Below are 27,857 nucleotides of genomic sequence, written 5' to 3' on the forward strand. Positions count from 1 at the left end.
GTGACTGGCCCTGTGTCACCCAGCAAGCTTCCATGGCAGAGTGGGGGGTTGAACCTGGGCTTCCCAGCTCCTGCTTGGACACTTTTAACCACTGCACTATGCTGGCTCACTGCTGTTTGCCGTGAGGGTACTGTCACTAGGAGCAAGATCTTGCTTAACTGTATTGCAGAAGCAGCCACCAAACTTCCAGGTATGCTAGCTAACCTAAAGCAGAAGATATAAACTGTCTACTTTGCTGGATGAAACCAAAGCTGAACAGATTGAGCCACCACAGGTTTGTTTGGCAGCCTTCTTTAATGAAGCTGAACCAACTCCTCTCCTTCTGTTTTGTTATCCTATATCTCTCCTCTTCACCTACCCCTTACAGCCATGTCATTATTCTGCACTTAGCATTTACAGCCATTATTGTAAATGTTGTATCCTGACAGATACTGCAATGAGAACAAGCTGTGCATATTTGTACCATTTACTGGGAACACAGAATTGGGTTTCTTGGCACAGGATACTGGCTTCAGCCCCAGCCACCTTGAAATGCATTCCCTCCATCCTAACTGTGCTCTGGGAATGGGAAGTTAGACAGACTTTGCCTTATACACGTGCAGCTTCAATGGTTCATGCCGACCATCCCTCAACCGTCCCCATTTATGCAGACACCCTATGACTTCACCAAGTTTAAATGTGTTCAAAGACTTTTGCCCGATTATCCACTGAGCAGAGTCTCAGAATTTGTGGATTTTGCTCAAAACTCTTATATGGGGGTGAACCATAGGGAAAGAACCTAGGCAAAATCACTGTAGTCATATAGTGGTTGCTACAGCACAGCAGACAACCCCTAACTGGGACAACAGCTGCAGTAGAGATGGGGAAGAAATCCCTCCCTTGTATCCAGCACACTTTCAACTGAAATTCACAAGTCACAGTAGGGACATGGTAGAAACGCAACTGTGCTGCCCTTCCAAAAACAATCAATACCAGAAGTAGTTATTGCGCCAAGCATGCCTCTGTTCTGGTTATCGTGTTCAGAGAGTGTTTATAGTGAGATTGTTGATTCTTGTATTGATATTGATCTGAAAATTCCCATGTACCCTCCCGCCCCTTGAACGCAACCTGTCATGATGCCCTGTGCTTGTGGCTATTTTCTCTATTCTCAGGCTCACCTTCCACCATAATTTTTAGTGAAAACTGTAGTTAAGAACCTGAATGTAGTCTAAGGCCCTGTAAGGGAAACTAGCATGGAGACCAACTCACACTTCCGTGGCCATGGCTTGAATCCCACCATGTGACACCAGGGTCCAATAGTTGCCTGTGTGGGAATGGAAGATGCACTTCTTGGTTTCTTTGTCAATCTGCATCTGGAAGGTCTCGTGGTGTGTTTCTTCATCCTGATTGGCTGAGACATTGACACCTAGAAGAGAGGACAATCTCACCTGAGACGTACTATATCTGGACTTCACTGCACTAGGCTGACAACAGGTACATCTTTACAACACATTCATTGTCACAAAACCTCATGTCAGAAGCAATTGGCTTGGATCCACTGGAGGATTTCCATGGATGGAGGGCATGTGCATGATTTTTGCACTCTCCCCCCTCAAACACACACACCTAGGATCTCTGACTTTCACCTCAAGCTGTCCCTGCCTTCCAAAAGCAGCTGTTTGAGGGACATCTGGGACTGTAGCAGGATACTGGCTTCAGCCCCAGCCACCTTGAAATGCATTCCCTCCATCCTAACTGGGCTCTGGGAATGGGAGGAGGAGCAGGAGAGCAGGAGAGGAAAGGCAAGGAAATTGTACTCCAAGGATGGAAACCTCTTCCAGCTGTATAAATTACCCATGGATTCAAGTGATTGTTTCATGAAAGACTATAAAATGGGCAATGGAAACATCCTTTTCAAGTACCACTCCTTGATTTAATCCTCATTTAAGAAGATCTCCCATAGTAACTGTGCTGAGTCCAGGTTTCAAAGTCCCTCAAGCAAAATACCCTCAAAGGACCCCTTCCATTGCTGCCATTGCTCACTCCTTCTCCATGTGGGCCCTGTTACCACCACTGCTCTGATGGAGGTGGCATCAACCGCAAGGAGAAGGAACAGGAGGAGAGCCATGGCTGGCACTTAGCAATGGGCCCTTATTGGAGCATGTGCCTCAGCAAATGACTGACAATGCCAATCTCTGATGCACGCATGGCCTGTTCATTCCTCTTCCTACATCCTGTAGTGCTGCTGATCTGTTGTATTTGCTTGCAACTGATTCTAATAGCTGCTAAAGATTCTTGCTGTGCCTCTCAGATGAACACTGAAACTCCTTCCAGATACCTCAAGCTGTCCTGATCTTTCCAGGGAAGAAGACATGATTAGGAGGAAATGCATCTTATTTCACAAGCACATACCTGTTCTATAGATTAGAATCTCTGGCTCCATAATGTCCTGTGTGGAGAAATACTTCCCTCACTATATTTTTTATTAGGAATCGGATAACTCATTATATGTTGCCAAGGCCACACCATTTGCCATTTCTCCCTTGTAACATATTTATGTCCATAATGTGTCACTTCCCCTTCTACAATATGAACCTTGATCATTTCCTGGGTTACTGCTTGCATGCATTTTAAGTCTTTAAAGAGCTATTATATAGGACATGCTTGGCTTTTGTATTAGGGCATGATCTGTTCTTGAATGCAAAATGTATCATGGGAAGCTCCCTTGTAAATGTTGTGTTTAGATGACCAGGAGCCATATGATAGCTGCTTAAAAGCCTAGCACATAGTAGCGAAACCTCTGTGGGAAAGTGGTCTTCCATGGCTGCCCAAACATGGTTAAATTAATCCAGCTGTAAAAGGAAGAATACTGGTCTTAGCTGCCTAGTCCAAACATACAAACAACTGCCTTGTCACTCATCAGTGTGGTTTTGTCTCTCACATATGTTGCACTCATCAATCAGGCAATATTCAGTTGAGAAGGAACCTCAGAATTGGTACTGACATATGGTTCCTGTATCAAATGTTACCAGAATTGTGTGAGAACTGGCAGGAAGCCGCAAGAATGCAGCTCCACACTTGTGAGGTCACGTATGAATCAATCAAATAAAATAAAACTGGCTATGATCAAAATCACTGGTCATCCTAAAAGATTTAGAAAGACGTGAACCCACTGCTCCATCCTCTGCTGTGTTGCAGGATTACCTCTTGGTTTAGACTCTACTTGCTTCTAGGTCAGGTCGGTTTCCCCAGCCCTATTGGCAGCCCAGCCATCCAAAGCCAAGAGCGAAGTATATGCTGCTCTTCTCTTCTTTGCTTGACCTTGCCTTCCTCAGCTCTTCCTTACTTCATTCATGCCCTGTTTCTTTGGACTTTGATCTCAGTTCCAGGTGTGTGACATGCAGGATATGCCTAGTTCCCTTCTTGGACCTGATGATGGATCCTGCTGCTGGGCAGCTGGGCTCCCAAAAAGTAGGTTGGTGAGCATGAATTATGGTTGATTTCTCTCTCTCTCTCAAGCGTGCACACACGTTGATTATTCTGCCACCTGGTGAATCCTGTTCTGACCTGTTTGAATGCATGTAGTTAGTCTTTAACGTGCTACTGGACTCCCTGCTTAATTTTGCCAAAATATGGTGACCCATCTGAAATTGCTGCCAGACTACCAGGGGTGCCCATCTCCTTCTATGAAGTTTGAAGCACAATTGAAACATGAATCCAGGCAGATAAAAGGAACACACCTGTGCAGCGTCGCATAAACCTGGCATCTCATTTCAATCAAGCTCACTGCCTCTACCTGTGTCATTTTAGCAACCAGCCCAACTCCCACCTGAGTTAGAAATTCCTGGTGTGGAATTAGTACGATGAGACAACCTTTTTGGACAAAAATGCTGGTCATGTACAGTGATATGTGTGTCAAATCTACTTGCTTGCTTGGTATTAAATCAGTCCTCAGCTCCCAAGCACAGAACTCTCAAGTGGGTCAGGTCCTGTGGTTCAGACCTGCCTGAACAGTTTCTCTGGTTCTAATGGAGCACACAAACAACTGAACAGTTTCTCTGTTTCTAATGGAGCACACAAACAACTGAAGACACAACATACTGAACATGTCACTTCATAATTCCAAACCTGTTTCTTCTGCGTTGGCATACTCATATGCATTTTAAATCTCTCTCATCCCTTTCCTGTAAATTGTAATCCTTATAATAGAACCGCATAGGAGATGGAAACTGATCTAGTACATAAGATAGCAAACAGAAGGCAGCGGCTATTTTAGGAAGAAACCAGTCTTTTGAGACAACATGCCCAAAGCTTGGGTAACAAGACTTATGGCTTGCTGGGCAAAACAGAAAGGGGAAATCAATGCAGTATGGAGAAAGAGCTGGGGTGGGATATTGGTTGGTGTCAATCAACCGCCAGAACAAAGTAGGAGTCAAATTGCAGCTTTAAGACCAACAAAGTTTTATTCAGCTTTCGTATGCTAGAAGCACACTTCATCAGACAATAGGATGGAATGGCAAACAGTCCTAAGTATAGAGAAAATGGGCAGTGAATTAGTATGCAAAATCGTGGAGATATTTATTAGCAGATTAAACAAATCACGATTTGAGGTCTGGTGATTGTTAGTTTATGTTAACTGGGCTGCTTCAACTTGGGGCAATATGTCAGAATAGCAGATTGATGCCTATGTCATTAGGTGTGAAGGGCCATAAATAAGAATCTGTTGTAATGTTAGCTTTGGGTTTAAAATGAGGGCATTAGTTTCTCAGAGGTTTAATTTAAACACATAACACATATAAACATAATTCTAGTTTGCCATTAGAAAAAAATACATTAAAATATAGTGGAAGATGGGTTAGTATATGTAATGAGATAAACAGCCAATATCCCTTATTTGAGTATGTCAATACAAAAAAACATTATTCTGATACACTATTCTAGAAGAGAAATACATTGGAATACTGTGGCTATATAGCTATACAGTGGGAGTGCATTTAACATATGTAATGAGATAAAACACCAATATCCCTGTTCAGTCCTGGGGAGGTATTTGTTCTAAGTTTCATAATAATTTGTAATTCAGCAATTTCAAGGACAGAATGGAGAGAGAAACTGCTGAATTGCGGAAGTGTTTGAAGAGAGGCACCAGATGCTATGCTGAAAATTTGGTGCATCTACCTCAAAAAACAACACCCCTCTCCCTGAGCCACAGATATCCATGGATCAATTATCCATTATACTCTATGGGAACTAGTCTCCATAGGGTATAATCGAGTGCTCTGTGAACATTTCCTCCCCCACTTTCTGATAACCCTGAAGTAGGGGAGGGCCTCCAAACCAGGGGATCCTCTACCCCAACTGGAAACTGGCGACCCTACAACCATCTGGGGGACCCACACTGTAGTCTCTGCTCTGTCATGGAAACTTTCTAGGTGACCTTGGGCCAGTCCCACACGTTCAGCCTAATCTACCTTATAGGTGAAGATAAAATGCAGGAGAGAATTCCTTTGGGGAGAAGGGCAAGCTATAAATGATGTAAATAAGTACATTTGAGACTGGGAGTTCAGATCTGCACTCAGATCTGACTCTGGTCCAGTCAAACTTCCTTAGCGGAGGAGGAGAGTAACACATGCTACCTTCATTTTTTTTGGAGGAAGCACTACATTTAAATTGTAATGTGTTTGTTGGATGCTATTTGACAGTTCTAGTGTGCACAAAGGTTCTTCCAGTAGAGTTCCTAGACTAGCTAGCCATAGGAGAAACTAAAATGTTGAGTTGGGCCAGGCCCGTAGCTACAAGGGGGCCTGTGGACTTGGGCCCCCCCAAACAGCACACCCCACCCCCCACCCCCGCCCAGGGCTCTGCTGCATCCTGGAGCGTAGGGCAGGAGGCAGAAGCAGTCCCCAGCCTCCCCCTCCAGTTAAAAGAGCTGCGGGCTGATCAGCGGGCCCTTTAACCCAGCACAGGATTCAACTGCTCTATAGCTATTGGTGCTCCTGGCTTGGCTGGTGACGAGGAGTCTGGGTGCACTAGGACCCCGTGGAGCAGACCCTGCCAGTTGCCTGTTGTCAGCGGGCTGCAACTCTCTCGAGGAGGCAGGGAGCATTTTAGCAGCATTTCGACATCTAAAAGCTTTCCTGCCACATGCGCACACGCATCCTGGTAAATTAATGTTCCATCTGACTGCAAAACTTTCCGCTTCTGCTGCATATCTGAAGCTCTTCATGTTCTTTGTAATTCACAAGGTAAAACTCGCCCCCCCCCCCACAGGGAAAGAGCATTTCCTCTTTTAAGCCCTACCCCTTCCTTCCTCGGTCTCTCTAGCAAGCCATTTATTTAGCTCCAGCTCCACAAGACTGGTTCTTACCAAGAGAATGACTCAATGTATTTTTAAATAACAAGACACCCTGTATGTGTGTTCACTGTAACTTGTGAACAGGACTTGTGTGTGTGCATGTGTGTTTGTGGGGGGGGGGGGGGGAAGCGGGAAGGCTGGCAGTATGGTTTCAATACAGTTATCTTGGATTTAGGTAGCAGAACGGCGATATATGGGCTTTAATTCATAGAGCAGGGGTGGCCAGCGGTAGCTCTCCAGATGTTTTTTTGCCTACAACTCCCATCACCCCCAGTCAGCAGTAGCTCTCCAGATTTTTTTGCCTACAACTCCCATCAGTCCCAGCCAGCATGGCTGATGGCTGGGGCTGATGGGAGTTGTAGGCAAAAAAACATCTGGAGAGCTACCGTTGGCCACCCCTGTCACAGAGTTAACAACTCTGGCTGGTAAATTCCTGGATATTTTTGGAGGAGGGCAGGGAGCTCAGTGGCATGTAAAGTCCACATCCCCCCCCCCCCCAAAAAGCCATTCTGTACACGGGAAATTATCTCTGTAGTCCAGAGAACAGTTGTAATTGTGGGTGATCTCCAGGCCCCACCAGGAGGTTGGTAGCCCAATATCTTTGGAGTAAACCCACTGAATAAGAGGACTAAAAGTAGTTCTGCTTCCCATTGCTTCAGGTGACCTTCCTGGAGTTTGCTTTAATTTTCACACACACACACACACACCGCCCTCCCCACTTTGTTATTCCAAGGAAGTCTCCCATCCAAATACTTGCCAGAGCAATTTCAAGTTTTTGAAAATTGGTTATTGGGGGTGGGGGGCAGTAGGGAGTTTGAGTGTTCTGGGAACAGAAACAGATTTGGGTGGGTAGCAGCGTTGGTCTGAAGTAAGAGAACAAAATTTGAGTCCGGTGGCTCCTTTAAGGCCAACAAAGTTTCATCCTGGCTGTGTGGGGCACCAGCCAGTGTGATGGTAGGTCAGGGTGGCCATGAGAGGGGCTATGGGTTGGGGCCCTTGAGTGCCCCCCCCCCAAAAAAAATCAAAGGCCTCCTGACCTTCCAAATCCTGGCTACGGGGCTGAGTTGGGCCAAGCAATCCACTTGTGCATCTGCTCCCTCCTCCTCATTAGCAGTACTGTCTTACCCTGGGAAAGTGAATTACTGGAGTTGCAGGACCCGCGTAGAATAACCCACTGGCCTGTGTGGCCATAACTCTTCATAGGTCCCCAATACCTATAATCAACTTCTGGAACTGCAGGAAGCAGGGAAGACTGGCACCTGTCAGTGCCTTCTATGGATGGATTGCTGGATACAGCCCATCATGCCAAGAACTATATTAATTATATGGCTTGTATGAATCATGGACATTTAGCAAATTTGCATATCGCCTCTTAGTCTGCATAACTGGTTCTGCAAGCTGTACTATTTTGCACTCTATTCTGTTTCTCCTGTGCCTGGGGTGGAGGCAAGGAGGTCTGCAGGCACTGAAACCCCCCACCTCTGGCTTCTGACATTTCATCAGCCACACATTTGTAGACACATCACAACCCCATGGGCTGAAAGCACAGAAAAGGGAATTAAGTGAAAATTGTGATGATTCTCAGGAAATGAAATTCCACCCCCAATAGAGCCTTTGCTGCTTTGGAGGGTCTGCAGCCCTGGGCTAGTTTCCACTTTCTCATATATATTCTACTTCTTAAGTTCCTGTGATCTGCCTTTATTGTCTGTTTAACTTACATGCTGCTATTACATCTCTTCCCCTGGTTCCTATTCACATTTTGCCTCAGATGCTGGATCTTGGCTCACCCCTTTCTTTTTTCCCAATGATTCCTTCTCTTTTTTTTAAAAGAATTAATTTTATTTTTTAAAAAAACCAAACAGATATATACATAAGTATGAAATTACATAAGATACATTGCCACTCTGTACCCTCTTACATCCTGCCTCCATGGACATAAAAAACTCTTCACCAGCAACTGACAATTTTAATATTATTTCCAATTATACAATTGCTAGTTCCATTCTTTCTATTGCTCATGACCATAGAAGGTCTACTTTGAGTGTGTCTCTGTTTTTCTGATAAGCAGTTAATTTCACTAAAGTGTAGATCTCCTTTATTTTCAACAAGCAGTCTTGTAGCTTAGGGATTTTTTCTTTTTTCCATTGCCTGGCATAAACCAGCCTGGAAGCACTAATCATACGTAGGGCAACCATTTGCTAAACTCCAGGGATATCAGGTAGGTAAGTCAGCACCAGTGCCTCTGGTTTATAGAGGATTTGTTTTTCCAACCTGATTAATATAATTTTTGCCACTTGTTTCCAGTAGCTGGAGGCACAGATGCATGTTCTCCATCACATGTGGAAGAGGTCTGACTTATCTTCTTTACAGAACTAACATATATGCTGGTAACCAGTCTTATAGATCTTTGCCAACCATAAAGGAGTTAAATGCCGCCTGTATATAATTTTCAACAGGTTTTCTCTAAAGTAAAGGAAAACTGTAAAGGTAGTACCATGAGTGAAGATAAATTTCCATTTTGAGACACTGAAGTTTTTGCCTAAGGGTTGTTTGTTTGTTTGCTTGGTCACTTAATGCAGAAGTCTTGGTCAGATTTGAGGGTAGTTTTCAATAAACTAGAATATGTACTAGAAATAAAACTTTTACCAACTGCTAGTAGGAGTTCCTCAAACTTATATGTCTTAAAATAGCAGTTTTTATATCAGTTCACATAGGTAGCCTCTGACTTGGAGATACTCAAATATTGAAAAACTAGACAATCCTTAATATCGCTAGATTACTTGGTTGTCAGTTATCAAGTTGTCAATTATCACTAAATCCTGAGAACTCCCACTTTCTCAAGGGGAGAATTTCCAGGCTCGTTTCATCAATCATGTCACTAGTAACATTGCTAAGGGAGAGAATCTTGGTGACAATTTATTTTTTACTTGATCCCATACATTAAGTATTACATAGTGGCTCTTCCTGACTTCTGGGCTCCGTCATCTTGGCTTCAGAGGGGTCCGCAGATCATCCTCCTGTGGCACCTCTGAGTCTGGCTGTTGGAGGGATGTCACAGAAGTGATGCCTTCATAGAAAAGCCCGGAAGAGGCTTTTTCTTCAGCATGGGACTTTTACAGGGAGAGAGGGGTTCAGCGGCGGCTTCCCCTGTGCTCACTGTATGTCCTGAGGCTCCGCAGCCATGAAAAGCTGGCGCACCAGCAGAAAAAGAATGCCCAACTGCTTTCTTGCTTTCGTTTTCTCCAGTAAGCCTTTGATGTAGCGTCTTTCTGCTCCTAATGTGATGATTCTACTTGACAAGTAAGTGTTTTCCTAATTCCGATGCCTGATGGGTCACTTTACGTAACAATGAGAGACTAGCTCAAAAGAAGAGAAATGAGGCCTTGAATAGTTACGAGCAGCTTTAACTATTTAAATCGGATTGAATACAACTACTAAAATCGACCCGGATTATAATTGGACATATACTAAAGCGATTATTATTAGGTTGCAATATGATCTGAACATAAAGGAGATATATTCTAGAGAGATCTGTCTCTATTGCCTGACTGTATTTGAAAGAATGGCATTTGAAATCTCAGCTGAAGCTGTCGTGGAATGTGGATTAGCAGGAGCTCAAAGCTACCGTATTTTACAATTTGAACTGAGACTGAGTTTGCTGTCAAAGAAAAATGGCACTGCCTTGCAAAATGTCTTATAAAAAAGATATCTTTTTAAATATCATTTCTCTGAAACAGGATCTTGCCTCATTTATGCAACTTATTGAAGACCAAATGAGTTGTTTTATGCTGAAAGCTAACGAAATTGCAAATCTACAGGAGTTGAGTGCTAAAGAGAGCCTGCTGATGTCTGTGGAATTGCAATGGAAAAGTGATATGCTCCAAAACAAACAAAGGAAAATCAAAATGGTCTCTTATGTCGCAGTATTAAAACAAGACCGGAAATTAAGATTTAGTGAAGTCATGCTGAGAAGGAAGAATGGTGTTGAATTCTTCCTCCCACTGTTGAAGGGGCAGGCCACATTGAGAAGAGAAAAGGTACACTCCGATCAACAAATTAAGATGTGGAAAGCTTTCCGGAAGAAGGATTTTGAATTTTTTTTTCATTTTTGTGAATGGTTGGATATGGAACCCTGATTAAGAAGTGGTATACAATTTTAAAACGCAAACTGTGATTAAATGGGCTGTCTCTGATGTAATATGGATGCAGAAATTTGAGGAACGTAAAAGCTTTTAATCTTTGGAAGAAGGACTCCTGAATTTGGGGGGGGGGTGCGTTTTGTGGGTAAACAAACATATAACTATTAATAATGAACAGATATCCGATTTTAAAAGAATAAGGGAGTTTTTGAATAAATAAGAGAGGTGGTAAAATTGTAATTAAATATATAGTCAGTTTGGATTTATGCTAAAGAGTGCAGATAACATATATTTTTTATATATAGTAGATGTATCTACAGTATGCTTATTTAGTGAAATTGTTCACACTGATGTAAGAGCTGGATTAACGGCTGAAAAGGCAGATAGCATAACTGTTCTGTAACTTTCTAGATTTGGTAACTTGGTAGATTTGTTTCTAACATGCTCTTTTGGAGAAACTGTTTAGACTGATATAGACAAACTATTAAGTTGTATCTGATGTAATTTGTTAAGGATAAAGATATGATTTTTATGTGCTTGGTTTAATAAGGATTTTGTTAAACCAACAATTTAATTTGTGCTTATAATAGGGTTAAATTAGATTAGACAAAATTGGTGTTGAGATAGTTTTGAAAAAAAATTTTTTTAACTTGCTATACTTATTTGTGTTTAAGAAGAATTGTTTAGATTCATATTCCTACTACTAGTTTATTAAAAAAAAAATTTTGGTAATGAGAGAAAGGAAGGTAAAATATAGGAAGATTTTTATAATTGCAGGTAGAATGACTTGAACATTTTATTGAGAGGTAGAATTATAACTGATATATTTGTACTGCTTTCTGTTTCTGTTTTCCCCATTCTGTCAGTGCCCCTTCCCCCTTTTTATGTATTCTCTGCATTGCTTTTTTCTTTTGTAGTTTAAACCAAAAAAAATTATAAAATGAAGACCTACATAGTGGCTCTTCCTATTTCCTTACCCAAGGCCAGATTTTCAGAGGTACCTTTACAAAGAATTGTTCTGTAAAGGTTGGTGAATTTTCAGCAGTATCTGATAGCCAATCTTTCAGCCATTTTACTCTGGCAGCTTTGTAAGATAGGGTATCTCCAAGCCACTATTTAATATTATTTGTCAGATATGTTGCTGCATCATATCCTAGGTTTCTTTATATCCCAAATGAATGTTGGATAATAGCTGCTAGTCTTTTAATATCTTTATTTGAATTTCAGCTGGATAATTACCAAATTGAAAAAAAAATTTGGTGAAGAATCATAATTTTTATTGTGTTTACATGTTTAAGGAAAGATAAATTTAAGGTTTCCCAAAGCTGAAACAGTTTTTATTTTAGCTATTATTGAGTCACAATTGGTCTATAATAATCTGTCATTGTTCTTATTGAACCACATATTGTCTGCTAAAGACCAATATTATATTGGATTGCTCCTATTTTTAATGGCTCCTTTTCTTATTCCTGGTGATTTTATATTGATAAATGATTTTGAGTTTCTCGACTAATCACTTGGGTTTCTCTACTCATCCCTTTTGATCTCTTCCTGACTCCTTCTCCCTATCCTAGGTGCTCTGCTTGGGAGTATAAAGGGGATTACAGAGAGCAGAGGTGAGCAACTTGGAAAGTGATTTTGAGAGGAGAAACAGTTGACAAAAAACCCTAAACACCACTTTTCTACTCACCCTTTGCTCCTGACTAGTACCTCCAGTGACTGATTTTCATTTTTTAAAAAAGAACTCCATGTAATGTGTAGCTTGGCCTCTCTCAAACTATGAATTTTTAAAGATATTTATACCCTGCTTTTCTCTTCATTTAGGACTCAAAGCAGCTTTGTCTTTTTAATCTCCTCTATTTTACCTTCACAACAGCAACCCCATGAGGTGGATTATGCTGGCAGAGTGACTGGCCCAAGATCACTTGGCAAGCTTCCACAGCAGAGCAGGAATTCAAACCCAGGCAGGAATCACTTATTTATTTAAATTTTTTTGTGTTGCTTTTCCACCCAATTCCAAAACACTAAAACATTTAAAAACATTAAAAAGCATTTACTACATACCATATATAAAATTTCAAAACAAATAAAACATAACAAAAAGTATACTTACTTATCTAAATCATACTTATATTTATCCTAGGTGTGGCCTAATATGCAAATGAGTTCCTGCTGGGCTTTTTGTACAAAAAGAGGCCTTGCCAGGACTCACATGTGATCTCTGACTTCATAAGTCCTCTTGTATATCTTCACGCTACTCTCCTCTCCTGTTACAAGCCACATCTTTCCAAAGCATCCTTCAGCTTTAATCATCAAGCCAAACATTACGAATCAAGTGGAACTAGCTAGGATAGCTTTATTTTACGAGGAACCTTGGCAGTTAGATTCAAATGTTATCATTCAAATGTTACCATATTATGTAATCAGCTTAACTGATAAAACTAAGGCGCGGTCACACGTACCATTAGTGACGACACAGCTCCGTCTGGCTGACGGATTAAATGTGTTCGTTCAGACATGCACATCTGGCAATCGAGCGTCACCCGGGGTCATTCCGACTTGCTGCGGATCAGTGCCGCGTTAATTTGACAGCACATAAAGTCTGGCCCTTTTTCAAAACAGCGGCACAAGATCAGCTTTTTGTTTGGACAGCTCACGCGCGATACTGCCTCACCTTTTAAAAAAAAAAAAAAAACCCAGCAGACATGCGCATTGCCAGATCATCCGGGAATCTGAGGTGACGCTTCTGCTTCTCCAATCAACACAGGATCGGAGGGGGGGGAAACGTTATCCCACTATTCAGAACAGGAAAAAATTCTTTTTTTTCAATGTGGAGGATTTTAAGATATCCTTGTCACTGCCAATTTCTAGGAAAATAATTCCTGGCAGTTCCGTGGTTTGGATCGGCAACGTTAATTCTGGAAACTTTCGCCTTTCCCCCCTGCCTCTGAAGAAAGTTTTGATTTCCCAGCTCCAAACAGTTGGGTGCAAGTTCAATGGACCCCCTCCCCTCCCAGAAATCACCATCTGATTACGCATGCTCCAAGAAATGAGCGTGATAGTATTGGATGTCTGATCGCGCACAACAGAATGAATCGCATTCTTGGATGCTCGTCTGAACTGCCCTGCATCAAATCAATATTCAGCAGTTCAGATTTGAGCGCTACACACACGCTTTTAATGGTACGTGTGACCGCACCCCTATAGTACTAAAGTGCTTGTAATCTTCCTGGAGTCCCAGTGAGAAAGGCAGACTATAAATGAAAATAATAAATAAATACCCTGTAATGGAGTGACTTTGTCGCCCCCCCCCCCCCCCCAATGCTGTATAGGTCACTGGAGAGAGAAGTGGCACATCTTTGGAATCTGTTGCCTGAAATGGCTTCCCAGTCTGGCTGGCCCTTTTCCACTGAAGGGATTTGCTTCAGTGGGCAAGCTAGATTTTTTTCAGTGGCCCTGTTCACACAGCGTGTTGAGTCCATGTTAAACTGACCCGGTTCTATTTCGAATATCTTTGTTCTGGATATTATTGATCAGACTTCCATACTGCAATTCAAATCACTTTGCAGTGAAACCGTCTTCTGCCATCCACACGACAGCACCATGCAGTTCTTTTTTTCTCCATTATTATGCACACTATGCGCATATGCAACACATACGCGCAAGCACATAGGTTAAAATATTATGTGATTATGTGGTTATGCGCATATAGCTAAGTAGTAAAAAAAATGGCGACTGTAAACCGGATGTCTGAGACTCCTTTTGCTCTGGGATAGCCTTCAGACATCCGGATAAAGGCTAATGCCCGCAATAGCAAACCACCTCTAAATGTCTCTTGCCTTGAAAACCCTGAGGGGTTGCCATAAGTAATCTGTGTGACTTGTCTGTAAACAAACAAATATGCTACTTGAAAGACTGCATGAGTTGTGGGGTGGGGGAAGGGGGGAGAATACATCTGAATCCACGCAGCAGTCTTTGAACAGGTTACATCCTAAAAGAGAATTGGTTAAGCCTCCAAACTGAAGGAAATGTCACCTTCCCTACTATTGACCTAAAATTATACCCACTTCAATCCCCCCAACACCCAGGGCCCACTCTTGTAGGACTTGATCCATAGGCATCCCCTTCCCCCTAGTGCTGAATTAACAGCAAATCCCTCAAACAATTGCTTTAATTGGCCTCATTAATCTGATTGCCGTTGTTTCCATCTGGCTGACACACAAGCCCCCTATTAATAACTTGCCAGCCAACGTCAACAGCTCCTAAGTGGCTTGGAGCAGGCAAAGGAATACTTTGAGCCTCTATTCCAGCTACTGCTCATTGCCAATAAAGCAACCCTCTTGCCAGACACATTGATGTCACTGGCATCCTGTCCTCCCCATGGGTACAACCCAGACTGGGCATGAATTTGGGGTGAAGGTAATGACTAGTACTAATATGCTTGGGTCAGGTGGGCAGAGATGGTACCAGTGCGGCTATATGATAACCCTAGTGACAGACAATGGCATCTTAGCGTGCAGATAGCGTTCAGAGAGCTCTTTTCCTCCTGAAGGCTGTATCTGAGTATCATTTTGCTCCTTGTTTGTGCTGTCATTACCATACATCAGTTAATGCTGGGATTTAAACAGATGAAGCTGCCTTATACAGAGTTAGACCACTAATGCATCCAGCTGAAAATCTGACTGCAAGCAGCTCAGCTCTCCAGGGTCTCAGGTAGGAAAAAGATCTTTTGCCCATACCTACTAAAAGAGATCATTCAACTGGAAATGCTGGTGCTTGAATCTGGGACATATTGGACAAAAAAACTGGCACTCTTAACTGAGGCACAGCCAGCCTTTCCCAATGGCTGGATGAGACTGAATGCTATCAGCAAAGCTAGGCAGAAAAAGATTAGAGAGAAAGGAGCTGCAGGCTGGGATTACAGGGCTACAGAGAGGATTACTGTCAAGCCAATCCAGTGTTCTTTTGGATAGCTTCATGTTGTCCCAGGTTTAAGAGCTGGTATAGACATAACTGGAGCCAGTTAACTTTAAGTGGTCTGCTTGCTTGCATGAGCAATGGCTTGTCTGCAGAGGGGGGGCTCAGAGGGTACTTCTTGGACCAGAAACACTGGAATTTCTCCTAGTCATTGAAGCAGCTGTGCCCTACTTCAGATGCTAATGTATAGACAGAAAAACAAACCATAGACTTTTCAAAATATAAGATCGGAATAGTAATTGGTGGTGACTCAGTCAACCCCAATCACCTGACTCGGTCAACCCCAATCACTTTGAAGCCAGTGGATGAGACTGTCTGATTGTAAAGGGTGCGCAAGGGAACAGCATGGAACCCTCCCACTGCCCAAAGTTTAATTGTTCACAGTTTGTCTGCTCTCTGATATCCCATCTTTTTTCCTGTCAGACAGGCTCTCATACCTGGTGGGTGGGGGGAGAGTTCAGTACTTCTCCCTCACATGCCCTTTTTGCATTTTGCTTTTAAAATCAAGTCCCACCCCACTGATTTATATGAGATTTGGATCTGGGTGTAAATGCACAAATATGTTGCTCTCCCATATAGTTGAGCAGATATTTATTATAAATAATATAGGATACATATCCATACATGGGAGACAGACCTACAAAGCACTTACAGAGCCTTTGAAGTTCATAGGATTTTTACCTATAGTTCTTCAAAACTACCCCTATTCCAGACCTAGGAACTATTCTCTGCCTATGTCTGTTCCCTAGCAGCTCCCTACCACTGGAATGCCCACCCACCTGGCACCATCCCTCTGTCTTCCTTTTGTTTTACATTTACGCCTTTTCTTAAGAATCAAACCTACTGAGACACTGGAAGATCCATTAATAGGTTATAAGCCCATTGTTTGTGTGTGTTTTTTGTATTTGTGTGTGTGTGTGCACGCAGCTGGAAGTCCTGGTGACTTCTGGTGACTGACCCCTACTGGGGGCCTGGAAGATATTCAGAGAGGTAGCTGAATAATACCTGTCATGTCCTCCCAACTGCTAGTATTCCAAGGAGGTCTCCCATCCAAGTACTAACCAGACTTGACCCTATTTAGCTTCTGAGATCTGATGAGACTGGGCTTGCCTAAGCTATTCAGATCAGGACAACTGTGAACATACTTTAAAATTGTTCAATACCAGTTGGAGGCAGGGCTCTGAACATGGGATTTCATCACAGAGAGGAGTTTCACTTTATCTCAGGTCATTTCCTGACCTCTGATTTGTATTTGCCCCTCTGCGGAAAACAGGGTGTCTTTATTTTGTGTGCATGTTTTCTCCAACAGGGCAAACAGCAGCACTGAGGAGCCATTTCAGGTTCAGAAAAGAATAGAGGAGAAAGAGTTGAACTCCCCTCCTGTCCTTCCTAGCCATTCAAATCAAAGAATCCACACTTGTAAAGAGCCAATACACTGAAGAAATCCCAGCTGTATAGTGCTATAATAAAATAAAGTCAACAAGTGTTTGAACTATTGTCAACTTTATTTTTGACTGGTGCTTTGTAATACTAATTCCAGTTAATGTAATGATCCAGATCTGAAGAAGGTTGGAAATGTGTTGGCCAAATCTGGGAGCAGCATCACCCATCATTCCCAAATTTGGGGAGAGACTTCGCTGCAGCTTTTGATACGACTGGAACTTTTTCCACACGTAAGACATTGGAATTTAGCCCTTTGGATGTGCTAGCTCAACAGCTACTCTCTGCGTTGATTACCATATTATTGTTCCCTGTAGTGATTATGATGTGAATAATGCCATGGAAATATTGCGCTTGAAGGTGATAAAAACATTTTATTATAGTGCTACACAGCTGGAATTTCTTCATTGTATTGGCTTCCTACCCATCCTGCAGCGCTGATCCAAATGGACAATTCCATGGTTGCTGTTTAGCAGTTGAAGTGCCTGGGAGATCTAATCACTGATCTTCTAGCATCTGATTTGGTTTGGCTATAAGACAGTTAATGACCGCACACGTGAACACATGAAGCTGCCTCAGACTATTGGTACATCAAGGTCAGTATTATCTACTAAGACTGGCAGCAGCCCCCCAAGGTCTCAGGTGGAGGTCTTTCACATCATCTGATCCTTTTAGCTGGCGCTGCCAGGGACTGAACATGAGACCTTCTGCATGCAAAGCTGTGCTTTTCTCTTTGGCTGGTCTCATCTTTGCATTTACCTTCCTTTGTCTTCCTCTGTAACATGGCTTACCTTTAATTTTGTGAATGTGCAGGTGGGATCTGTTCTGTTTTGTACAGTACCTAGTAGTTTTAGGAACTATTATTATAATCAGAATCACCATCATTAATAACATAATACTCTATCCCAGTGTTTCCCACTAGCAAGGTCGCAACCCGGTACCAGGCCACACAAGCCTCAATGGCAGGTCACCAGGGGCAGCCCAGCTGCTCCCTCCTCTCTCTATTTATCTTCAGCACCACATGTGGCGCCATGCTCCAGCCCATTGCCCCCCATGCCGCTGCCAACTGTAGCACTCTCTGAGCGTCCTCCAGGCAGAGGACACTCAGAGAGCTCTACAGAGACTGTGCACTGACCAGAAGTCCTCCCCCGTCCCTCTCTGATGTTCAGAAACGTCAGAGAGGGCGGGGAAAGCTCCTGGCCAGCACACAGTCTCTGTATCACTCCCTGAGCGTCCTCTGCCTGGAGGACGCTCAGGGAGCGATACTGAGACTGTGTGCCAGACAGGCATGCTCCTCCACCCCTCTCTGATGTTCGGAAACATCAGAGAGGGATGAGGAAAGCTCCTGGCTGGTGTGAAGTCTCTGTATCGCTCCTGAATGTCCTCCACCCGGACCACAGGGAAAAAAACAGACCACGGGGTGTGGGGGGGAGAGTTCGGGAAACCCTGCTCTATCATTAAGGAATCAGTGAGGACTGAGAGAGGATAGCTATTTTGTTGCCATTTACTCTTTGGGGATGAGGGCAACAGCAGCAGCAACATTGCTGGTTTTTGCAGAAAGATCCTTTTAAAAAGTCTTTTCAAGGGAAGAAACTTGGCATGGCAGGCATTGGTGGTAATGAATGCAGGATTACAAACACAGCTAGCATAGCATGGGGACTGCACAACCACCAACATTCGAAAAGCTCATAAAATGGCAAGGGCTACGTTGCTCACCAGTCATGATATCTGACTATATCCAACAGGTTCTTATTAGAAGGGCTTCACTGAATCAGACCCACCATCCCACTCTGATTATTATTTACATCCTTATCCCACAGCTCCTCTGAGGAGCTCAGAATAGTGTATAAAATCACCACTTCCATTTATTTTCATAACAACACTGAAGGTAGGTTAGGCTGAGGGAGTGTGGCAGACCAAGGTCACCTGGGGAGCTTCATAGCTGAGAGAGTTTTTGAAGGCAGGTCTCCCCAGTCCTAGCCCAGCACCCTAACCATTGTTCTCCACTGTCCAAACATCAAGGTTCTACTTATCTACCACAGCATTAATAACCCTACTTCCTACACACATTTCAGGATCAGCAATGCACATGCCAGCTAAGGGAAGGATCGCCTTTTTCACAGAGATCAGAGGCTGCATTTTGATGCTGGAACAATGCAATAATTTCACAAGTGCTACCCTGTGTACATGTTAAATGCCATCGATTTGCTTCCAAATTACGGAGACCCTATGAATGAATGCTCTCCAAAATGTCCTATCATTAGCCTTGCTCAGCTCTTGTAAACTGAGGGCCATGGTTTCTTTTACTGAGTCAATCCATCTCACATTGGGCCTTCCTCTTTTCCTGCCGCCTTCAACTTCTCCATTATTGTCTTTTGGGTAATGTAATAGCCTCAGTTTGATCATTTTAGCATCTAGAAAGCGGTTGTGATGACAACCCTCATCTACGGCTCCGAATCGTGGGTCTTATACCGTCATCACCTGCGACTCCTCGAGCGCTTTCATCAGCGCTGCCTTCGCACCATCCTCAACATCCACTGGAGTGACTTTGTGACCAACACTGAAGTCCTCAAGCGGGCGGAGGTTACCAGTATCTAGGCACTGCTGCTGAAGACGCAGCTGCGCTGGGCAGGGCATATTTCTAGGATGGAAAACCACCGCCTTCCCAAGATTGCCCTGTATGGCGAACTCTCCACCGGCCATCGAAATAGAGGGGCACCAAAGAAGAGGTACAAGGACTCCTTGAAGAAATCCCTTGGCACCTGTCGCATCAACCATCACCAGTGGTCTGACCTAGCCTCAGATCGCAAAGCATGGAGGCACACCATCCACCAGGCTGTCTCTTCCTTTGAGAACGCACGCATAGCTGGTCTTGAGGACAAAAGGAGATTGAGGAAGAATCGCACTGCTACAGCACCAACCCCAAATCAGACTTTTCCCTGCAGCCACTGTGGCCGGATCTGCCTGTCCCGCATTGGTCTTGTCAGATCATTTTAGCATCTAGAAAGAGTTCAGGCTACCTTGGGGGGGGACATCTGTATCTCATACAATAAATCAGGCACCACTTATTGTGCTAAATTGTGTTTTCTGGGAAGGCCCACAGACACACTAACAGACAAAGTGTTTTTACATTCAGTTTGATCCAGAGTTTTAGAGTCTTCAAATTGCCTACCACTGTTCCGCTTTAATTATTTTCCTTTTACATTTAAGCGTTTCAATTTGGGGAGGTGGGGTGTCTCTGATAAGAGGGCAGCCGGAATACCAGTGCTTAGTTATATGTATGCAATTTCTTGGCAATCATGTCAACACTGCAAAAACAATACAAATTTAAATCACTAGATGAGGCAAGCAATGTTATGTAAAAATTTCAATTGCTGTCAGTTCTCATGCAAATTACTGCACCTTGTGGTGGCTTTTGGAGGAGTCTTTTAAAATGCAGGAAAACTTTTACAAGTTTGAAACACCCGTAGAGAAAAGACCAGACCAAAACTAGTCTTGAGAAAAATGCTTTTGTGGCGGCCTTGAAACCCATCTCACTGAAACAAGAAGAAGAAGATGATATTGGATTTCTATCCCACCCTCCACTCCGAAGAGTCTTAGAGTGGCTCACAATCTCCTTTACCTTCCTCCCCCACAACAGACACCCTGTGAGGTGGGTGGGGCTGGAGAGGGCTCTCACAGCAGCTGCCCTTTCAAGGACAACCTCTGCCAGAGCTATGGCTGACCCAAGGCCATCTCAGCAGGTGCAAGTGGAGGAGTGGGGAATCAAACCCGGTTCTCCCAGATAAGAGTCCGCACACTTAACCACTACACCAAACTGGCTCTCCAAATGTAAATGCCTCAGGGAGCAACGATGCGAAACAATTATGAGAACGTTGTGTAATGTAAAAGGTGAGTTTACAATGCGGAGATAGAGAGTCGCAAACTGCCAGTTTAAAAACACCCATTAATGCACACGGGCTATTATTTGAGGAATACACATTGAAGCAACCACTATATATGTGTGAGGTGCAGTTATTTATAATTTAAAAAAAAGCATGTGAGCAAGAGGAGCTAACTCCTGCCCCCTCCTGTGCCTCTACTTCCAGTCCTGTTCTGATACAGGCAGTGGTAAAGCTGCAGTACTGCAGTTTGAGCTCTCTGCTCATGACTTGAGTTCGATCTTGACGGAAGCTGAGATCAGGTAGCTGGCTCAAGGTTGGCTCAGCCTTCCATCCTTCTGAGGTTGGTAAAATGAGTCCCCAGCTTGCTGGGGGGAAAGTGTAGATAACTGGGGAAGGCATTGGCAAACTACCCCGTAAAAAGTCTGCTGTAAAAATGTCGTGATGCGACGTCACCCCCAGAGTCGGAAATGGCTGGTGCTTGGGGACTACCTTTTTAACTATCTATTGCTGTGCGGGTGGCAAGTATAATCTCTCCACATCCTCCAAGGCCCCAGTCTAACCTGGAAGCCAAGTTGAGCAAACATCATGTTTTTCTGTACACCAATAGGTGCAGCATCAGAGAGAACAAAATAGTAAACAAAGAAAGCATCACCAACCCAATGAGCCAGCTGTGGGATTGATGTTCACTTCACATTGGAAAAACAGACCTTTTGGCACACTCCTTTGGGGAGTAGGGCTGCAAGGTCAATGTTGGGAAATACCTGGAGACTTTATGGATGGATCAGGGAGAGGGTGGGGTTTGAGGAAGGGAAGGGCCTCAGCATGGTACAATGCAATATAATAAACCCTTCAAAGCAACTATTTTCTCCAGGGGAGCTGATTTCTGCCAGCTGGAGATCAGTTGTAAAAGTGGGAGATCTCCAGGTCCCACCTGCCCATATTCTGACAGCTGGGGTTTTGCTTTTGGTGCAGAATTCTGGGTCTTTGTTACATTAGCAAGATTAGTCAAGAGTAGGGGTACTTTCATAGAAAAAGAGGTGCTGGAGCTCGTTAGCACAACTTATTTGCATATGCCACACACCCCTGACATCACCGGAAGTTATAGTAAATTATATTCACAATACGAGAACTCGTGGGCATTCGATGAAATTGCTGAGCAGACAGGTTAAAACGGATAAAAGGAAGTACTTCTTCACCCAAAGGGTGATTAACATGTGGAATTCACTGCCACAGGAGGTGGTGGCGGCCACAAGCATGGCCACCTTCAAGAGGGGGTTAGATAAAAATATGGAGCAGAAGTCCATCAGTGGCTATTAGCCACAGTGTGTATGTGTGTGTGTGTGTGTGTGTGTGTGTGTGTGTGTGTGTATATATATATATATATATATATATATATATATATATATATATATATATATATATATATATATATATATATATATTTGGCCGCTGCGTGACACAGAATGTTGGACTGGATGGGCCATTGGCCTGATCTAACATGGCTTCTCTTATGTTCTTATATATTTATTTATTTATTTATATATCAGCTCAGCATCTACCATAAAATGCCCATCATACTTTTAAAATTACTTTCTCCTATGTGGCCAGAGTGGCACAATGAAGATTTCCATCTGTCTGCTTTATATGTTTTGGTTATTTCCCCCTTTTTTTGTGGGGAAAAATATTAGAAAGTCTGTCAAATCTTAAGAGTTCAGCAGAATTTACACAGGGTGTTTGAACAATAGAGCCCAGAAGCAAGTATGGGGAGGGGGGGTAAGAAAGAAAGGGAACAATAACATTTTGAGGTTCTGGAACTCTGCTCCTGTGATCTCCTGCCCAAAATGAGGCCTGGTCAAGAGCCTGAGTTCATAGAGTGTAGACTCTGTAAACAGCATTATTAAAAAGATCCCCTTTTCCCAGGGGGAGGCAGGAGGAGCTGGATTTTGATGCTGGTCAGGGACTAAGCAGGTTTAAATCAGTCTTATTATACGGGTTTGAGATAACACAGGTATTCTGTACTGTCTAATCAGGCCCTTTTATAGTTCAATCCTAAAAAGCGTTACATAGATCTAAATCCATTAGTGTAGAAGGATATGATATAACTCTGTTTAGGATTGCACTGTAAGTCTTTTAATTTTTTCAATTTTTGCTAAATTGGCTGTTTTAGATTCATTCTCAGTTCCAGGCAATGGGCAATTTATATTTACATACATTTAAATGAATAGAAATTGACTGTTTTCTCCTAAGAACTGGCAACTCTATGGACAGGCTAAGAAAATAATTACACTAATTATTGTGACTATAGTGTATGACTATATTACAGTCATGAAGACCAGATAACCAGCTCAGGGCAGGAATTCAAGATCATCTAAAGCTGTCCACTAAGACATTTCAGCCACCCTTTTGAACACCCCAGTCAAAGAGTTAAATTAAATAATGGCTGACTTTTTAAAAAACTCTTTTTATGGGGTATTCTGAACTATATGAATAGTTTGAGCCAGGCTGCCCCTCTTAATCCTGAGCCTTTACCAACAATTTGCCATCAGATGCATTTTCCTCTACCTCAATGCCAGGAAACAATTTATTTGTTGGGTAACTGAAAGTACTGGATCATGGCCAGTAAACCCAAATTGCAACCTTAGGGCAGAAGCAGAGGACAGTAATTACTCTGGATTAATTTTCCTTTTTTTTTTTTTTACTCCCCTGATCCTATGGTCCTAATAACAGCAGCTTGGCTTGTGGAACAGTTAAAGCTTTCCTTGACATGCAAAAATGATGATGAAAGTTTCATATGCTAAATTTCTGTATCAGAGTATAGTTAAAGGTGTTAGAGAAGGGTCTATTTTAAAAAATGGGGGTACCCTCCCAGGAATAATAAGGCACATTCTTGTGTATGAAACTTTAAATGGCAGCCTATGCTCCTCTTACCCTAAAGGGTTGCTATGAGCATGATTTTTTTATTAGCAATAGTTTGCTGTCAAGGAGCCTTGTTTTCTTAAGGGCCAAACTCTCTGAATTCTACGATCACCCAAAAGGGCCTCTTTTGCTTTCAAAGGACCAGAAAATGAGATCATTTATAGAAGAACTTGCTCCCTGTGAAAAGAGTTGAAAAAAAAAGAAACATCCGACTCCTTGAAAAAAGAGCTGCATAGCTCAAAATATATAAAAAAAACAAAAGCAGACATCTAACAGCAGTTTTGAACAGATTCTCTTTTCCTTGTTGCCCTCCTCTGCTGTTTTTGGACAGGGCTGATTGAAATGTGCTGCATAAGGGATGATCCTTGGAAACACAGAGGAAGCCAGAAAGTGAAGAGCCACTTTTCTCTCACCCATAAAGCCATTCTGTTAGGCTCAGGAGGAAAGTCTCTCGTGCTATTTAACTAAGGTCTGACCCAGAAGTGACTACAGATGGTAACAGGAATGGGCAGCCAGACAGCCTTTGCAAGGAATGTGCACCGCACTGACAATAACGTTGGGCAGATTATACTGAAACGGAGAGCCAGTTTGGTGTAGTGGTTAAGTGTGTGGACTCTTATCTGGGAGAACCGGGTTTGATTCCCCACTCCTCCACTTGCACCTGCTGGAATGGCCTTGGGTCAGCCATAGCTCTGGCAGAGGTTGTCCTTGAAAGGGCAGCTGCTGGGAGAGCCCTCTCCAGCCCCACCCACCTCACAGGGTGTCTGTTGTGGGGGAGGAAGATCAAGGAGATTGTGAGCCGCTCTGAGACTCTTCAGAGTGGAGGGCGGGATATAAATCCAATATCTTCTTCATCTTCATGTCTCCTGCTGGTAGAATCAAAGCAGATTCTCCGATCAGGAAAAATGACTGACACTGTAGCCTACAGGTCAAACCCAGTATTCCTGATGGAGCTGCTTCTACCTAAAGAATCTGCAGGGGGTGGAAAACCAGAGCAACCAAGAATGCCAAAATTGTTGGGTGCAGGAAAGGAACCAGTCAAGCTTTGTAGCAGTGAATAAAGGTGGCACACATCATTGCTTCGCAGGAAGGTAAAAGGGAGAAGAAATAAATGTTCCCTTTATCCAAGAGTGATAAGAGTAATACCAATGGCCACCTTTGGAGGGCACAGGAGATAGTCAGGGAGGGAAAATAAGGAAGAGATGCTGCACCGGAACAAGCCATTTTTAATATACTGAAGGAAGGAATTTTTTGGATGATATGATCCAAGCGCCATTGCCTAATGACACAGAAGAATGTTTAAACATGATGAGCACATCCTCTGGACAGATGCCATTGAAAATAATGGGCTGCTTGAGAGCACTCATAAAAATCCCATTCCTTTTCAGTAGGGCCTGTGCACGTCATGGTAGATTGCCTCTCATTCTTGCTTTGGGGTGGGTGCTTTCTAGTGTGCTGTGGCATGTATAAAGAAACAGCACTTCATTAATTAAAATGTGAGAGGTCTTTCTTGTAAAAAAAAAAATCACCTGATCCATGGCATGTCCATGAGAACCGCCATAACAAGCTTTAGTAAAAACCAGGCTCATGGGTTTCACAGCCTTCTAAGTGTGAGAGAATCTGCAGCTGTCTTTGTTTCTTTCTCATGAATCTGCCTGCTGCTACTGTGGTGGTCTGGGGTGCACACACAGAGACAACAGGCTCCTCTCTTCTCCATCCTTCCTCCAGATAGGTAAAGAACGCTGGGTGAAGGCAAACACTACAGGGGTTTCCAGAATGTGGAAAACTGGAAACTGAAAGGCTACAGAAGTGCAAAGATGAGGGATGTACTGGCTGGAAGATTAGTGTCCAGCTCTTGGAATCAGGAGAATGAGCATCTGCCACAGTCTCCTTGTAAGATTATCACCCAGGCAGATCACCGTCTGTGTAAAGGAGGCAAGAGTCCTGTCCTGTCCTTGAAGGACTGAGATGCTCATACACTGAGTTGATGGGAACTAAATAGGCTACACTATATACCCTACAAACTACATGCTATCTGCCTTCTCTCTATCCCCCTCAATAAACACACATTAATATCAGAATGACAACAGCTGAGATTTTCAAAGTCAAAAGGCAGACAAATCTGATGGAAGAAAGTACCACAAAGCTGAACATAGTCCCACAGGCAAACAACAATACATCAACTTTTAGATCACTGAGATAGGAGAGAAGAGGAGTGTATTCCCTAGCTATGCACAGTCCCACAGAGCAAAAAAGTAATGGATTTACCTTGCCGGATGGAGACGTATCTGCCATTGGAGGCCATGAAAACTACTTGTGGGTGACTCTCTTCCAGATCAAATAGTTCATCTTTACCAGGCTTGGAGCTCCTGCCAGATTTAAGAGTGCCAGTAGGACCCATGGGTGCAAGGTATTTCCCATCACAATCCTTGAAAGCCAGCTTGCCTGCCTTGAACTCCAGTGTATAGCCAGCACGAATGTCAGGCTCCTTGACCAGAGTACCATCGTTGCGCAAGTAACGATTATCGCAGGTTCGCAGACAATACTTCTTGTTCTGGAAGGTGAGTGTGATGAGGGAGTCCACACCCCAGGGAATGTTACTGTCGGTGGAGATTTCATCATCTTGGGCACTGAGATGGGCATATCTTCTCCTGCTAACACTCAAGAGATTAGCTTGAGGGTGGATGGCCAAGTGGACCGTCCAGAGCTCTGTTTCAGTGATGGTTTGTGCAAAGCAAGACAAATTATCTTCAGAGCCACCGAAGAAACGCTTGTGTGGTTCTGACTGAAGTGCCCAGCGCCCGTCCGACTGAGTGATACTAATGAAACGCTCATCAGTTCCCGGCTTCTCAGCTTCACATGAGACCTTACCATCTTTGTCAGCAGATAAGTACCTCCCTAGGTGGCTCTTCAAGAAGACCACAGAGCTCTCTCCATCCTGCTCCAAGGTCCATATTTGCTTCCTTTTCAGGCTGGATGCAGAGGCATTGACCTTGTAGCCAAAGCTCTCTGCCGTTAGGTATCGATTCTCACAGTTGATTAAGCCAAACTGGATCTTCAAGACCTGGTGGATCCCATTTGTTGGCATCTTCTATTGGGAGAGGAAATATCCCTAAGGACCAGGGTGAAAGTCTAGTTTTCCCAGTCCTTCCTAAGGTACAAAAATGCGTGCGTACATATGTACCCCTCACAACAGAGAGAACTGGATTAATACAAAATGAACCTTACACCTCAATCAAAGCCACCGTGACGTGCTGCTGCCCCAGTTCCCAGTCCCTCAGTGCCAGCTCTTCCTTCATTTAATCTGCAGCCCATAAAGCCAATCTCGTTTGGCTGTCTCTTCCCCCCTGCTGGCAGCACTGTTGCCTGCTCCACAGCTCACAGTGATCTCTTCCTCCTTCTCCTCCTCCTCTTCTCTGACATGGGGGGTAGGAGGGAGCTCAGAAAATCCACATGCTTAGGCGCCGCAGCCTTGCTTAATTAGTACGGCTAGGATTACAAAGCTCTCAATGAGCTGCCAGCCTCCTGTAACCAATAGTGGGGCTTCTGCATAAGCCATAAAGAGAAGGGGGTTGACAGGCAACACAATGGTCTTTTGAAGAGGTCTATTCTTCATAGTTAGCCTGCTTCTCTATAGTTGCAGTACTCTATACTGTATCTATATCTCTCGTGCTTTTACAGTCTCAATAGCTCCTTCCTCTCATGCTTTATAGATCCCCACCTCCTTCATGTCCCCACGGCCAAGGTGGAAAATTTGCCTGGCAACCCAGTCTGGCACCTCCCACTGCTGATTCCCTTAGTGGTGGAGCTAGTCCCCTTTTTGCACTTGGGTAAATTTACAGGGCTCTCCATTCCGTGCGGTAGGTCACCTCCACGCCACATGCTTTCCCAGTCCAGCCTCTAATCTCCTTAACAATTAGCCAGGCATTTCTATTAGTGTAAACCTTTGATCCTTCTTTGGCCCCTTTGCCTCCATCTGTCCTGTAGCCCCAAATCCACAGTTCTATTATAGGATAATTGCATGGACCCTTGCAGCCAATGAACAGCACTGCCAAGAGTTGAACCAGAGAAGGCAGGCAGCCAGGAAAATGGAGCCAGGTCTGCTCTGCTGAAGGAATATTGAGGAAATGGAGATTCATTTAAACATTGTAACATAGAATCTGCCAA

At 43.5% G+C, this 27,857-nt stretch overlaps 1 protein-coding gene across 1 annotated transcript in view; it reads right to left on the reverse strand.

Moving 5' to 3' along the window:
* FSCN2 (fascin actin-bundling protein 2, retinal) overlaps positions 1–27,064 on the reverse strand; it is a 33,519-nt gene extending 6,455 nt beyond the window's left edge. The window contains exons 1-2 of the mRNA XM_060253156.1: positions 25,959–27,064; positions 1,249–1,405 (exon numbers count right to left, since the gene is read on the reverse strand). Of these exons, the coding sequence (XP_060109139.1) occupies positions 1,249–1,405; positions 25,959–26,778 (977 nt within the window). The 5' untranslated portion in view covers positions 26,779–27,064. The remainder of the gene's footprint in view (positions 1–1,248; positions 1,406–25,958) is intronic.
* Positions 27,065–27,857: the final 793 nt, after the last annotated feature.

Source organism: Heteronotia binoei, chromosome 13 (assembly GCF_032191835.1).
Source record: "Heteronotia binoei isolate CCM8104 ecotype False Entrance Well chromosome 13, APGP_CSIRO_Hbin_v1, whole genome shotgun sequence".
Classification (NCBI taxonomy): domain Eukaryota; kingdom Metazoa; phylum Chordata; class Lepidosauria; order Squamata; family Gekkonidae; genus Heteronotia; species Heteronotia binoei.